The sequence below is a fragment of the Bos indicus genome, chromosome 22, assembly GCF_029378745.1.
Source record: "Bos indicus isolate NIAB-ARS_2022 breed Sahiwal x Tharparkar chromosome 22, NIAB-ARS_B.indTharparkar_mat_pri_1.0, whole genome shotgun sequence".
Taxonomy (NCBI): domain Eukaryota; kingdom Metazoa; phylum Chordata; class Mammalia; order Artiodactyla; family Bovidae; genus Bos; species Bos indicus.
Genome location: NC_091781.1, coordinates 49,448,098 through 49,463,438, shown reverse-complemented (window position 1 = coordinate 49,463,438; position 15,341 = coordinate 49,448,098). Strand labels below are relative to the sequence as shown.

Genomic DNA, 15,341 nt, shown 5'->3' with positions numbered 1-15,341 from the left:
ACTGCTTCCATTTTTTACCCCTTCTATTTGCCATGAAGTGGTGGGACCAGAATGCCATGATTTTAGTTTTTTGAATGTTGAGTTTTAAGGTAGCATTTTCACTCTCTCCTTTCACCTTCATCCAGAGGCCCTTTAGTTCCTCTTCACTTTCTGCCATGCTGGTATCACCTGCATATCTGAGGTTTTTATTTCTCCTGGAAATCTTGATTCCAGTTTGTGATTCATCCGTCCTGGCATTTCATATGATGTACTCTGCATATAGGTTAAATAAGCAGGGTGGCAATATACAAACTTGTTGTACTCCTCTCCCAATTTTGAACTATGTCTATGTGTAGATACATATGTAGTTGTATGCCTCCTGCTTGTGTCTATCTGTTTAGGAGTCTTTTTTTGGACATTCTCTTTAATCACAATCCTTGTACTTTAAGTCATATTTTAGCTAATGATGTAACACATAATGACAATTGTAACATTGGAAGCAGTTCACAGTGCCTGGAAGTGTAGTGAGTGCTTTACATGGATTAATCCTTACAGTAGTCTATGATAGTAGAAAAGAGTCAAGAAGAGTCCTACTTGTGGGAGAGTCAAGATACAAACTAGGCAATCCAATATCAGAGCGCATGCACCTAACCACTCTGATGCACTACCTTCCTTTGCTGTGAGAAGAGACTAAGTTGTCTCTCCCCTGTGCTTAACTGTTCACTATTTTTAGAATATTCTATAGGAAGAAGTAGCCAGGAATCTCTTTTACAGGGTGAAATTTTAGTGAACATGTGTTGTTTCTCCCTGTGCACCATCTCTGCCTTCTTCCACTGAGGACAGTTCTTCACTTTAGCTCTTGAAAACTGCTTTTCTTCCATTGAAGATGATCTTAGAGGAAATCAGCATTTGGTTTAATTAGATCACCTGTTAATCATTTTCTTACTGCCTAAGATAATGACTGGCAACCCACTCCAGTACTCTTGCCTGGAAAATCCCATGGGCGGAGGAGCCCAGTAGGCTGCAGTCCATGGGGTCGCGAAGAGTTGGACAGGACTGAACGACTTCACTTTCACTTTTCACTTTCATGCATTGGAGAAGGAAGTGGCAACCCACTCCAGTGTTCTTGCCTAGAGAATCCCAGGGATGGGGGAGCCTGGTGGGCTGCTGTCTATGGGGTCACACAGAGTTGGACACGACTGAAGTGACTTAGCAGCAGCAGCAAGGTAAGGAAACAGGAAACAACGGTACTATGTTCTAGCGACTTCTAGGAGAGGGAAAGCACTTTGCTCTTAGGGGAGAATTAACATGCTCAATATGAACATTTGCTTGGCTCAAAACTACTCTTATTTCCTGTATCTAACACCATTTTATGGTACATGGTAGATCCTCAGCCAGTGTCTTTGGTGTGAGTTGATGGATATATGGGTGAATAATTGAATGGACAAGCCAGCTAAGGTTTTCACAGTGCTAAGGTAGAGTTTTCATAGATGCCTCCAGACAAGCTCCTGGAGACTGCATGTGGTGCACTACCACTGGGCACGTATTCTCATGGCCTTACTGACTTAGATCCATGTGGATTTTTTCTTAAGTTATTGTAATGAAAACATCTGTTTTGATTGGATTATTTGTACAGTCTTTCTTTTTGTTAAGTTATTGTAATATTGAGACTGCCTCCTGTATTTTGTGACTACCAGTGGTTAAAGAATATGCATAAAATCTTTATTTTTGTATTTAAAGAAGTTTTCACAGCATGACTACAGAAAATTTGTAAAATGTTTTAGGTTGATAAATTGTCTAATTTCACTTTCTTATACAAATTCTATTATCATTTTTGTGATCTTTCCACTGTTTTTCCATATGCATGTAAAAGTATCCTGAATATTTGATATCATAACTTCATTATCTTTAAATTATAAATTGCTTTTTAAGATGAGAGAGAGAGAAAGGATGGGCTTCAACTATATCTTGCTCTCCATGACACTACTGCCTTTACATGCTGTAAGTATTAGAAGCCAGAGGCCTGAAATTATTTCAGAGAAATTAAGAATAATTAATAAGAGCTGATTGAATGGAGTACCTCTTTGATGAATGAAGACAGGAAATAAAATCTCTTACAGATTTAAGAGCGTTAACTTCAGGAATCATATTTGATGGTGTGGTTTTACCTTTAAACTATGAACTATTGTAGTTAAGGCCAACAGCGTATTACTGATTTTCTCATCATGAAAAACTGGATATTTTTTTTTTTTAGCATTTAGTACCAAAAAATTGTTTCCTCTTTAAAAACTCACATTTCTCTATTGTAGAATAAAACAAATTATAGTAGTAGATAACAGAAAAATAAAAGATTTTTATCCTTTAATAGGAAAATAGTTTTCTTTTTTCTTGCCTGCTAAAAACTATACATCTAAATTTTAATTTTTGATCATAGTAATCATACTCGTCTGTGTGATTAGTGTATTTACTTATGGCTTCTTCATGTAGGTTTTAGTTCCCATTTGTATTTTATCAGTCTTATTTCTTATTACAATTTCTTGAACTTCTTGATATAAAATATAAAAAAATAAAAACCTTTTCCTATAAAATAAGGTATAAATTATAATAAAGTACTTTTGCGTTTTGGATGTATACATGGCTTATTTCAAAGAAGAGTTTCAGATTTCAGTGTAATGTAGTAAAGGTTTATTTCTCAGTGAGAGTTTTATGCACAGAAAGAGCCTAGAGAATTTGTTAGCATATGTTAACATTCTCAACATAGTTCATAATCTAGGTGAAGAGAAATATATATATATATATATACATATATATACACTTCTCCTTCCATCATCTATGGAGTACTTTGCTGCGTGCAGTAATTCATGACACTTGTTTTAGAGTAGGGTGATTACAGAGCATCTCTGAAACCCTGATGAGAGTTATAGGCCCTCTGCTCGGAGGAAATGAATACATGAACACATGCACATGCTTGTATAAGTAGTTGCAGGGTTCCACAACCCCCTAATTCATTGGCCTCCAGATTTAGAGCTGTTGTTCTAGAGAGTGGAAAGGACCTAATATGTATTGGAAAGAAATTTGAACCTAAGAGCTCTTCCTGTACAGACTTATTTCCAGTGTCCTATATTGCCTCCTAACCAACCATTAATCATCATCACTTGTTCCTTCTGCCCAAGTTACACCAGATCTTTGAAGTTTTGTTTTCTTCAGTAGTAGTGCTCCCTGGTTAAACTTCCATCTAAAATGTCTTAAGATATTGGCTAATGTGTGGTGAAGTCTTTACTATAACCCAATGTCAATATTAATTAAGTTAAAAATGAGATAAAACGCAACCAAAACATGCATTTCTTTGAGTCTAATACTTTTAGGAGTAATTGTTTTCCTTTTTTTGTGGCCATACCACATGCCTTGCAGGATCTCAATTCCCTAACCAGGGATTGAACCTGTGCCCTCAGCACTGAAAGTACAGAATTTTGGACCTCCTGGAATTCCCAGGAGCTTATTTTTGTATTTAACTTTGAATTCCATATCTACTTGGACATTAAATAATTTTTGTTATCCTAGTGAAAGTAATGCATAGATTGAGCCTTGTTCATACTTGTAGGATGGGGGAAATAGAAAAATAAACGAGACTTATTAATGATATGAGAAAAGAAAATCCATCCATAATGAACTCAAGCAATCTGTTAACAAATGTGATACTGAATGAATCCTTTTTTAGCATTACAGGGAGAACTGCTTGATGACTAAAATTGTCACAGTCTTAATATTCCTAGCCTCATTTATTTATCTAAAGGTGAACATTGTTGTTCCTGTCTGACTCTTTGTGAGTCACAGTTAAGCTGGATAAAGGCATGTTCCTGCTAAGGCAGCATCTGAACCTCTGTCCACAAGGTCATGGCTGGCATAGGCTTCCAGGCATATAAAGAGAGGTGAGTAATCTGAGGACACGGCATGCTGAACGTGGTCTTTCTCTTTCCTAGGCATTTGGGCCTGGATCTGGTGCCTCGAAAGGACTTTGAAGTAGTGGACTCAGACCAGATCAGTGTCTCAGACCTCTATAAAATGGTAAGAAATATTACACAGGATAGTTTGTTCCTGCACACTTAAGTTTTTTCTCTCTTATTATCTCTAATTACATTATGAAACAATATTGCTAAAATCATTCACCTTTGTTTCAAGTGTATTTAAGGGGATCTTCCTTATCAGGACAGTACCTATCATACTCAATCTCTAAAGGGAATTACTGTGTAGGGCTGTTGGGCTTACTGTAATGTCTAGGGGTCATTTCTCAGTTGGTGTTGCTGGTGAAGAGAGCTCCTTCAGCATGAAGAAGTTACTAAAAGAGAAGATACTGAAGCTGAAAAGAGCCAGTTATTAGTTAATATAGTGATTAACCCTGGAAATAAAGTACCAGCATTTCTTTAAAAAATTTTTTTTATTGAGTTATAGTTGATATACATTGTTGTGTTAGTTTCTGGTGTATAGCAAAGTGATTCAGTTTTATGTGTGTATGTGTATTCTTTTTCAGATTCTTTTCCATTATAGGTTATTATAAGGTATTGAATATAGTTCCCTGTGTTATACAGTAGGATGTTGTTTATCAGTGTACCAATACTTCTAAGATAAATCTTTAACTATCTGTTGGTTATTATAAAAGTATATTGAATTGATTGATAACCAGGGTGGGTGACATTTTGCAGGCTGAGTGAGAAGAAGTAACTAAAACAAAGGTATGAAATTTTAAAGTAAAACAAATAAACATAAGAAATCTCAGGTGATTATTAAGCTTAGACTAAGGGACTGGGTCAAGCCTCACTTTGAGGAGAATATATTTGAGGTGAGACTATATTGGCGAGAATTACAAGTTTTAGAAAACATTACAAATTTCTGTTAAGAAAATGTAATATTTTTAAGGGAACGCAGAGGATGCAAAGTATGTTGCTTGGTCAAGGACCACAGAAACTTTGCCTAAATAAAATATACAAATAACATATCAATTGCTTCTGTATATTTGCTTATGTATATTTATAAGAATACAAAAGCATTTGTGTTCAGTTGTCATAGAGTGATAGGTGTGAAATTAAAGATGATCATGACATTCTTTTTCTTAAGAATATCACCATCTAGGATATTGGTTGCTCTTTCTAGGTTATGGAGGATCGGATAATATTTCTTCCCAGGACAATACAAGTATGATTTTGCATACAAAATTCTACACTCAATTTTAGGGAATTGATAATTGCCTCTGAAACCCATGCATGGTCCCCATGTTTAAAAATTACTCTAGTGGGATCAGATAGACCACAAACAAGAATGTTTATGAGCTGCATGTAATAATTAAGATATACACTCCTGCTGTTAGAGGGAGTGACTGATATCCTGGGACTGGGAAAAATCTATGAAAACTTCCAATTAAAGCTTCCAGGCAAGTGATACTTAAGATGAGTCTTGAGGGATGAGCAAGGCTTCAACAGAAAGACAAGCCAAAAGAAAAGACATCCCAAAATGGCACAGAGCATAGGGAGGTAGTAATTCCAGCAAACTGTAAGATACTTGGTACCTTTGACATATAAGTACGTGTTAGTAATTGTGAGATAAAACCAAGAAAGAGACATCAGCCAGATCATGCAAGCCTTTGTAAGCCCCAAATTGATAGAACTATTACTCTGATAGAACCATGGAGTGATGTGATTGGATGTGGGTTTTAAATGCTGAGAGAGTATAAAATGCAGAAGACTGGAATGAGGGAGAAAGAGACCACAGAAATGATTCAGACAAGAAATAATGGTTAGGCAGCAGTAGGAATGGAGAAGAAATACCATGGAGAATGCAGATGAATTTTGATGATCAATTAGATGTGGAGAGTGAAGGAGACAGAGAATCTTGAAAGCAGTAAGAAAAAAAGGAATTTGTCACTTATAAGAAAACCCTTATTAGACTAACAGCATATTTCTCAGCAGAAACTTTGCAGGCCAGGAGAGTAGGATGATGCAAAGTGCTGGAAGAAAAAAGCTGCCAACCAAGAATATTTGGTTGTCCCAATATGCCGGTTGTCCCAGCAAAGTTGTCCTTAAGAAGCAGAGGAGTTAGGAAGATTTTCCCAGACACAGAAACGCTACAGGAGTTCTTCACTCCTAGACCCGCCTTACAAGATATGCTGAAAGTTCTTCAGGCTGAAATGAAAGGATGCTAACTAGTAGCATAAAAACACATGATGATGTAAAATGCAATGGTAAAGATAAGTATATAGTCAAATTCAGAATACTCCAATACTGCAGTATGGTGATATATAACTCTAATATGAATAAAAGATAGAAAACATAAAAATAACTATAACCACTGTGGAAAATAGAATGAAAGTTCCTCAAAATATAGAAAGTAGAACTACTGTATGATCCAGCAACCCACTTCTGGTGATAGGGCCAAAGGAACTGAAATCAGGATCTCAAAGAAATAGCTTTACTTCCATGTTTATTAAAGCATTATTCATAGTAGCCAACACATGGGAAAAACTTGTGTCTTCATTGATGGATGAGAGGGTAAGAAAAAGGTGGCGTGTACATACAGTGGAATTATTATTCAGTCATAATAAAGAAGGAAATCCTCCCATTTGCATCTTGGATGAACCTTGAGAACACCATGTTGTTAGGTGCAGTAAGTCAGAGAATGGCAAATACTTTATGATCTCACTTGTATACAGAATTTTAAAAAAGCTGAATTCATACAAACAGTAGATTGGTGGTTGCCAAGGGCTGGGGAATGGGAGAAATGAGGAGGTTTTGTTGAAGGGTACAAGCTTCCAGTTATGAGAGCATTGATTTCTGGGAATCTAAAGCATGGGGATTGTGGTTAACAATAATGCATTATGTACTTGAAAATTACCCAAGGAGTAGATCTAATTGTTCTCACCATAGTAACAACAACACAAAGGTAAATGTTAGATGAAGGAGGTGTTAACTAATCTTGTTGTGGTATTCACTTTGCCATATATACAGTATCAAATCACCACATTGTATGCTTTAAGCTCATACAATGTTTATGCCAATTATATATCAATAAAGCTAGAAAACATTTCCCAGAACTTTTAGATAGGAGTACTCAAATTAAAAAAGCCTAAATATTTATCACTTAATAGTGACATTTCAGCTCACTAAAGCTGAAAGTTTCTGGAGAGAAAAATAGGTCACCTGCTAAAGGATTTGTTGTAAGAATAGCATTTGTCTTCTTAATAGCAATATTGAAAACTAGAAAATAATGAGAAATTGCCTTTAAAATTCTGAGGGAAGATAAAATTTAACCTAGAATTCTGTATTTACTCAGCCACACTATCCATCAAGTAGGGAAGTAGCCTAAAGAAAACTTTGGTTGCTCAAAATCTCAAACCTTTTTCTTTGATCCCTTTTCAGGAAACAACAGAGAAATAAGTTATTTATTTGACATGAAGAAGTAAATGAAAAGATGCTTAAATGTCCCATCCAAGAAAGAGATTCTAACTCAAACAGGAGGGGCGGAGGGGCAAAGAATTCTTAGGTTCACATCAGTGGAAGGTGCAGGATGACAGTTGTGTGATAGACCTAGAGAGTAACTGGTCCATGATAAAGCAGGAGGACAGCCAGGTGGGATCTGCTGCTGAAAGGTGTTTATAGAGCTGTGGGCAGGGGGGTGGTTGTAGAAAAGACCCTGTAATTTAAATAAATCCAGTACAAAATCATAAAGTAGTAGAAGAAAGAAAATTTAATTGAAGTACATTCCTTGGCTCAGAAGTGAACTATATATAAAAGTTATAATACTATAAACAAGTTTTAACCATATTTGTGAGCTACTGGGAAGATGGATGAAGGGAAATAGATGTAAACAAGTGTTAAAATCTTCAGCTACCATAAGAAGCCAGTAAATAAATCTCAGACTGGATTTTCAAAAGAGCAGTATGAATATGACATTTTGAAATATATGATAAATGCTAGAAAAAAACACAATAAAGACTGGAAATTGCTTATCTCTGGGGAATGGGATTGGGTGAATGGAGGACTGATTTTTTTATTGCAAGCCTTTAGAGCTATTTAACTTTTAATCAGTTAATGTTTTTTTGAAAGATCAATGTTTATATTTCCATTTCTAGATTTAAATCAATTGATTAGATTATTTATTATAACCATCAAGCATCATTTCGTTGGTGATCTTGACCAGATATATATGTCTTACATTTCCTTGTGAGACCCACAGTATCTAACACAATTCCCAGTGTATATAGCAGGCAATTAATTGTGTTACTCAACTGAATAGAATGCCTCAAGCTGCACTCCCCTCCCCCACCATGTCGTTAGACCTTTATGAACTAATGTACCAGAGTCTCCAAAGGGCTAAAAACGACTTCTCTGTGGGGTAAAATTTGGCAGAGGCAATAGTGTAGTCCATACATTACTTAATTAATGTGTGTTTTGTATGTATATTGCCCTTAGGATATAAAGATGATAAAGATAGGTACCTCATGCACTGGTAGGGCAAAATCCGGAGTTGGGCAGTAAACATGGGAACATAATACGTTAGAGCTCTAATACAGGTGATGATGGTTCTGAAGAGGGAAGTACTAGCTGGCCAGCTGACCACTTCCTGACAGCAGGGTAGTGGTTTTTCCTTACGGTGCAATGAAAGACATTCCAGAATGCCAGTTCTGATGCCATTCTCTGGCCACCCGTGGGTGTGCTTTCAGACTTGGTTGAAGAATTCTTCCCAGATTTGATACCTCAGAAGTCTAGAATGATGTCTGTTACTGTCAGCCGGGATGAGTTACACTGAAATTAGCTGTGAACTCCCATATATAGTCGTAAGTGAATATGAATTGGTAGTCACTTTTAAGAGCTAGTCAGTAAATTCACTTGAGAAGAATGACTTAATGTAGCCCCTAAAAATAAAATAAAGCAGTGGAAAGAGTTTCAGGCCAGTAACTTCCTTCCCAGTGGGATATGGGTCAGTAAACCATAGAAAGCTTGCTTTTTTTTTTGAAAGCATGATTTTCTTAAAGCTTTTTTGTGACCTATTTTATATATGGGGTATTCTTTTGTACATAGGCATTCTGTGTGCTGACCTCCCCAGCTGGTGGAGACCTGTTTTAATTATACTTAATATGTATCATGGGAACATGTATTCCCATGGATGAACATTAATAGTCGATAATAATTAGCTACTATAGCTAATAATGTACATGAATATTTAATAACTACTACAGCTAGTGAGATGCACTTAATATTTAATTGTACTTCAGTTTTATTTAGGGTTAAATATATTTGATAAAAGAACAAAACCATTCTAATCAGCAGCTGTTCTTCTTACCCATGTGATATGAAACAGTCCACCTAAGCAGTGCTATCTCACTGCCTGTGGGGGCCAGAAGGAAGCAGGATAGAAACTCTCATTGCTGAGTCTGCCAAGACCAGGGACCTGAAGAATGGCAAACTTACCATTCTTCCTGGCATTCAGGGTTTACTTCTGAATGTGACAGACTTTTCTATAATAACTAATTATAAAGAACACTACCAATAATAAGAAGAATACTAATGACCATAACAGTGATCAGCCATTTACAGTGTGTACTGTGCTGGGTTAATCTGCACAAGACCCTGTGAGGTTCAGCACAAAATGTCATCCTCACTTTACAGATGAGCAAAGTGTGAGTCAGGATTTAACCAGGAGTTCTGACTCTTGCACTTAGGTCCCTAACTGCTGTGTCATGCTGCTTCCCATTATGTCATTTGAACCTCACAGTAGCCTTGTGAGGAGGACAGTGAAAGCTTTTATTTCATTTTTATAGTCGAGGGGAATGTCCCTTGGAGAGCATAAGCAATTTGTCTGAAGTTTCACAAGCAAGTGCTTGTAGCTGGGATTGGAATCTGCTTCTGCTGACTTTAGCCATCCACAAAGGAGCAGCATGAAGAGATGTTTGGAAAGGAGCCACTTGGGGTTAAAGGCTCTGCCTCCTCCAGTGGAGAGCCCAAGGAAGCTGTGTCACACAGTGCAGGATGTGGTACAGTGTGTGGAGAGGACAGTGGTAAAGCAAAACTCCAGTATCAAGCACCCTCTTGTGACTTGGCTGATACTCTAAGCTAGAAAGGCCTGGGTTTGAATCTAGACTTGCCACCGTCCTGCTGTGTGGAATCTTCAGCATCTCACTTCCTTATACTAAGCCTTAGTTGCCTCTGTCAAATACAAACAACATTTGTCTAACAAGGTTATTCTAATTAAATGAGATCATATATGTAAAATATGCATCAGAATGCCTAGCATATAGAAGATGCTTTAAAAAGTTAGTTGCAGTGTGGAGATTCCTTAAAAAACTGGAAATAGAACTGCCTTATGATCCAGCAATCCCACTGCTGGGCATACATACTGAGGAAACCAGAATTGAAAGAGACACATGTACCCCAATGTTCATCGCAGCACTGTTTATAATAGCCAGGACATGGAAGCAACCTAGATGCCCATCAACAGATGAATGGATAAGAAAGCTGTGGTACATATACACAATGGAGTATTACTCAGCCATTAAAAAGAATACATTTGAATCAATTCTAATGAGATGGATGAAACTGGAGCCTATTATGCAGAGTGAAGTAAGCCAGAAAGAAAAACACCAATACAGTATACTAACGCATATATATGGAATTTAAAAAGATGGTAACAATAACCCTGTGTACGAGATAGCAAAAGAGACACTGATGTATAGAACAGTCTTTTGGACTCTGTGGGAGAGGGAGAGGGTGGGATGATTTGGGAGAACAGCATTGAAATACGTATAATATCATATATGAAACGAGTCGCCAGTCCAGGTTCAATGCATGATACTGGATGCTTGGGGCTGGTGCACTGGGACGACCCAGAGGGATGGTATGGGGAGGGAGGAGGGAGGAGGGTTCAGGATGGGGAACACATGTATACCTGTGGCGGATTCATTTCGATATTTGGCAAAACCAATACAATATTGTAAAGTTTAAAAATAAAATAAAATAAAAAAATAAAAAGTTAGTTGCTGTATGACTCAGGGAACTCAAGCAGGGGCTCATGACAATCTAGAAGGGTGGGATGGGGAGGTAGATGGGAGGGAGGGGACATGGGTGTACCTATGGCTTATTCTTGTTGATGTTTGACAGAAAACAGCAAAATTCCGTAAAGCAATTATTATTCAATTAAAAAATTAAAATGGCAACAGAAGTTAGTTTCTTTCCCAGTTGATCTTTTTCTTTCTTTCCATAGCATTTATCTAGCCGGCAGAGTGTACAGCAAAGCACATCTCAGGTAAGCAACTTAAGACAGGCCTCCTAGTCTTTTCCCTGAATTCTTTCTTTTAAGCAGTTGTAAAATAGGTATGCACCAGGAAATTGTTGACTTCTTTTTTTTTTTAACCACTGACTGCTTTACGGTGACCTATGCGAAGAGTTGACTCATTGGAAAAGACTCTGATGCTGGGAGGGATTGGGGGCAGGAGGAGAAGGGGACGACAGAGGATGAGATGGCTGGATGGCATCACTGACTCGATGGACGTGAGTCTCGGTGAACTCTGGGAGTTGGTGATGGACAGGGAGGCCTGGCGTGCTGCGGTTCATGGGGTCGTGAAGAGTCGGACACGACTGAGTGACTGAACTGAACTGAAGGAACTCTGATCTCCTAGCAAACTTGGCTAGTCTCCACTCCTCTGTGCAAATTTACACAAGCACAATTGAAGTGAAATAGACAGAGACACTAAAATGAATCAGTCTGAGAAAATAAAAATGGTATTTAGAACAGTAACTATTGCTATCTAACAGTGTAAACCAAGTACGTCAGGATCGTGACAGCATCTCCAAGAAGTGACTTTGAAAATGGTTCTCTGGAGAATTTAGGTGTATGTTGCCTGGTGGAGATTTTGAGTTCACTCATCAACTGGAATTACTGTTCCCATGTCTCCTTCACTCTGTTTACTTTTCCCAGCTGTGTATTTGCCTACCTCAAACCAAGCATATTAACGCAACACCTGCTAGTAGCAGAGGCAACACCTCTAATCTCTCTTTCTCTTACATGATCCCCTTCAGCAATATGAGGAGAGTTAATCATTTCATTTAGGGTCAATACAATAAAATAGAAGTCACTGTCTTTTGCCCTCCTTGTCAGGTGGATACTGCGCGCCCACGCCATGGGGAAAGCTGTCGGATACCAGTTCCACATCACTTCTTCCTCAGCCTGAAGAGCCTCACCTACAACACCATTGGGGAAGACACTGACGTCTTCTTTTCCTTGTATGATATGAGGGAAGGCAAGCAGATCAGGTAAAAGTTGCTAGAAGCTCTCGCGAGGTTGAGACTGTATTCAGATGGTATGTCCTGGATCATGGGCATCTCTAGACTTCAGAGAAGATAGATGTACAGAGGAGGAAAAACAAGATGAAGTGACCTACTCTTATTTGGCTGAGGGTTTTCCTTCACATCCCAGTTTTCCCTGAAGTCACAAGGGACCTCTTTTGTATCCTTTGCCTATTTCCCCCTCAGTCTTGGCCACCACCAGCTCAGGGAAAGAAGAGGATGCATCTGTCTATTCAGTGCCAGAGAAAACACAAAGGAGAAACCTAGAACAGAGCAAATTCAGCAAAGAGACCCTGCTCTTGAATGCAGGAAGCCTTGGACTCTACTTTGCTGCTTGTGTGAGAGAGGGTTCCCAAGGAAATAGGCTAACATTGTTCTGTCTGAGGGTAGCGCCAGCCCTCATTTTCAGCCTGGCCCTGTAAGAGGAAGAGCATCTTCTGGACAAAAGGAAAAGTTATACTGACTCCATCATTCCTTTTTGCCTTGGGTTGGAGGAGAAGCCACATAAAGAGGCTGACATGCAATAGACCGTGTGTCTTGACAGAGCAGTGAGGCCCTTAAGCATGAGCCACTGTGGCAGTGCTTTTCCCCTTGAAAGGTAGGGAGAAATCAAGGCGATACTAGGCTTCTCTTTCTCTTCAGTTCAGCAAGGCTCTGATGGGGTCAGAAGACCTTTGTGGGAAGCCCCGGCTTTTCTTTGTGGTTCTATTCTAGGTAGAACAGAGAGAAAATAAATCTTGGGATACTTCTATATTGGTTGGAAACTTTCTGTGATAAGACTACTTTATGGGTGGTGGTTGTTGTTTTACTTAAAATTTGAAAACATCTGTTTTACTTTTCCAATTGCGTGCTATACATTTGAGAAAGTTTAAAATGGAAGTTATAACAGAGTACAGAGAAAGCAGTTAATTTGTATGTTCCATGGTACCTCTAATCTTGACTGTCCTGCCCTGCCTGCCTCCTTCCAAAGCCCTGTGCTTCACTTTGACATGGGAGTAAAATGATACACTCACTGATGAGAGCATGTGGAGCCTTGTCACCAGTGGCTCCCAGCATGTATCCCAGTAGATTCTGACTGCCCTTATTTTTCCACTACACCAGAGGTTTGTAAACTGTATTATTTATATTTGTGTATGGAAGAATCCTTTCTTCAAGCTAATTTCTATAAGGAAGTCCAATAAATGAAACAGATAAAATAGAACTACTCAATTGTTGAAAGGGAAAGTAATAGGAATCTTGACAATGTCCATGCCCCTATCTAGTGGGTTACCTGTGAAACCACTGAAAGTCCAGGGGTGACAGTTTGAAAACCAGAGCACAGTATTTGTCATCTTTGAGTGCCAGGGACTATGTCTTCTCTCTCCATGACCCTAGCACCATGCACAGTGCCTATGCCTAGTACTTTTTTTTAAAAATTGGATTTACTATACAGAGAAGACTCAAACCCAGTCGAGACACCCCGTTGCTCTGGTTTGTAATTCACATAAAATCATCAACCCATGCAGTTGTTTTATCTTTGGAATTATTGTTTATAATAGTCTCAAGAAACAACAGAACATTTTAAAAGAAATATTAAAAAATGTTTTATAGTTTCTGGACATTATTAGGTCATTTAAAATCCCTATATATTAGAGAACTATACCACCTTGAGATTCACGTAATAAAACTAAGATTCTTAGTTGAAAATGTACACTTTTTTAGTTTTAAGAGTGAACTATTAAGTAGATTTTAGACCTAGATTTAATCAATAAACACTCTTCTTTCTATTAGGATTTGTGTAGTATGTAAGGTCTTAAAATTTTTAGGTCATTGAGCTGGTATTATCAGATAATTCTGGTTTCACTATGATTAGTTGTCAAATTGATTGCATGTTACTTTTCTCGGAGCAGTTGGTACAGAGCAATTGATTTGTTTTTTTCTCCTCAAGATAACTCCTTGAGTGACTGTTTTTCCACTCAGATATTTCGAGTCTCATCTCCAGTCGCATGGTGCTAGTGTTCAGTAGTGCCAGAACACTCTCCCCTCTGTGCCAAAGAGTACGGGAGATATTAGCTAAATTAAAGACCCGTTATTCCTCTCCTCTGAGTCTCATTGCTGATTTCACAGGCAAATCTGGAGGGGCTAAAGTGAATGACAGATTGCCAGCCCACATCATGCATTTTGATACATGTTGACTGATGAGTATTGGATAGTCTCCTGTAGGTCAGAAGCAGCAGCTGGCAGGGCCTTGGTAGCTCTATTTTTCATTCCAGTTCATCATTCCAGAATCATAAATATTTAGCCTTGAAATCTAAATCTCTAATTAAGACCTCTCCCCTGAGCTTCAGGTCCTCATTTCTTTTTTCTTACCAGACATATGCCCTTGCGTGTCCTTCAGACATCCATCATCATTCCTAAGCTGCATTCATTTTCTTTTCCTCACATATCTACTTTCTCCTTAAATCAAGCGAAAGGCATTTGCTCGGAGATCCATGTCAGAAACTTAGGGAGCCTCTTAGGCTCCTCCATCTCTATCTCCTCTCTGTCCCTTCTCAATTAATCACTGTATCCTCTTAACATCTGTCTCCTAATGCCAATCAAGTAACTGCCCTCGCTTTATCCTTGCTGTCACCCCAGATCCTTCACGGTTCTCCCCAACATAGACTCCGTGAATCTGTCTTCTTTTCTTAAGTTATCCTCCACACCACTGCCATACTCCTTTTTAAAAAATAAAAACTGTTCATGTCAGCTCCCACTTAGCCTTAAAAACCCTTGTTACTTAGCATGGTGTAAAAGACCCAGCATATTGTAATTCTGCCTATTTCTTTCACCTTATCTCCTGATGACTTATTTGGCTTTTTCTAAACATGCCTTGCTCTTTCACACCTCTCTGCCTTTGTTGGCTTGGTAAGCTCCTGTTCTTTGTTTACAACTCAACTTTATGAAACCTCCCTCATTCTATTTATGGCTAGAATCAGTCGTGGGCCTTCCTTGTGCACGTGATGTCATCCTGCACCTAACTTTCTCCTGTTTCTAGATATTATATTGTAATTA

The 15,341-nt window shown here is 38.3% G+C and overlaps 1 protein-coding gene across 13 annotated transcripts in view; it reads left to right on the top strand.

Moving 5' to 3' along the window:
* Positions 1-15,341, top strand: part of DOCK3 (dedicator of cytokinesis 3) — a 304,126-nt gene that overhangs the window by 133,222 nt on the left and 155,563 nt on the right. For 12 of the 13 annotated variants that reach the window (XR_011563033.1, XM_070776617.1, XM_070776613.1 and 9 more), the window contains 3 exons: positions 3,960-4,044; positions 11,227-11,268; positions 12,121-12,275. Coding sequence is in view for 11 of the 13 variants with exons in the window: in XM_070776617.1 (XP_070632718.1) it covers positions 3,960-4,044; positions 11,227-11,268; positions 12,121-12,275 (282 nt within the window). In the remaining 2 variants the exon portion in view is untranslated. Of the gene's footprint in view, positions 1-3,959; positions 4,045-11,226; positions 11,269-12,120; positions 12,276-15,341 lie in introns of those variants that run through there. The other variant, XM_070776621.1, reaches the window with a different exon arrangement.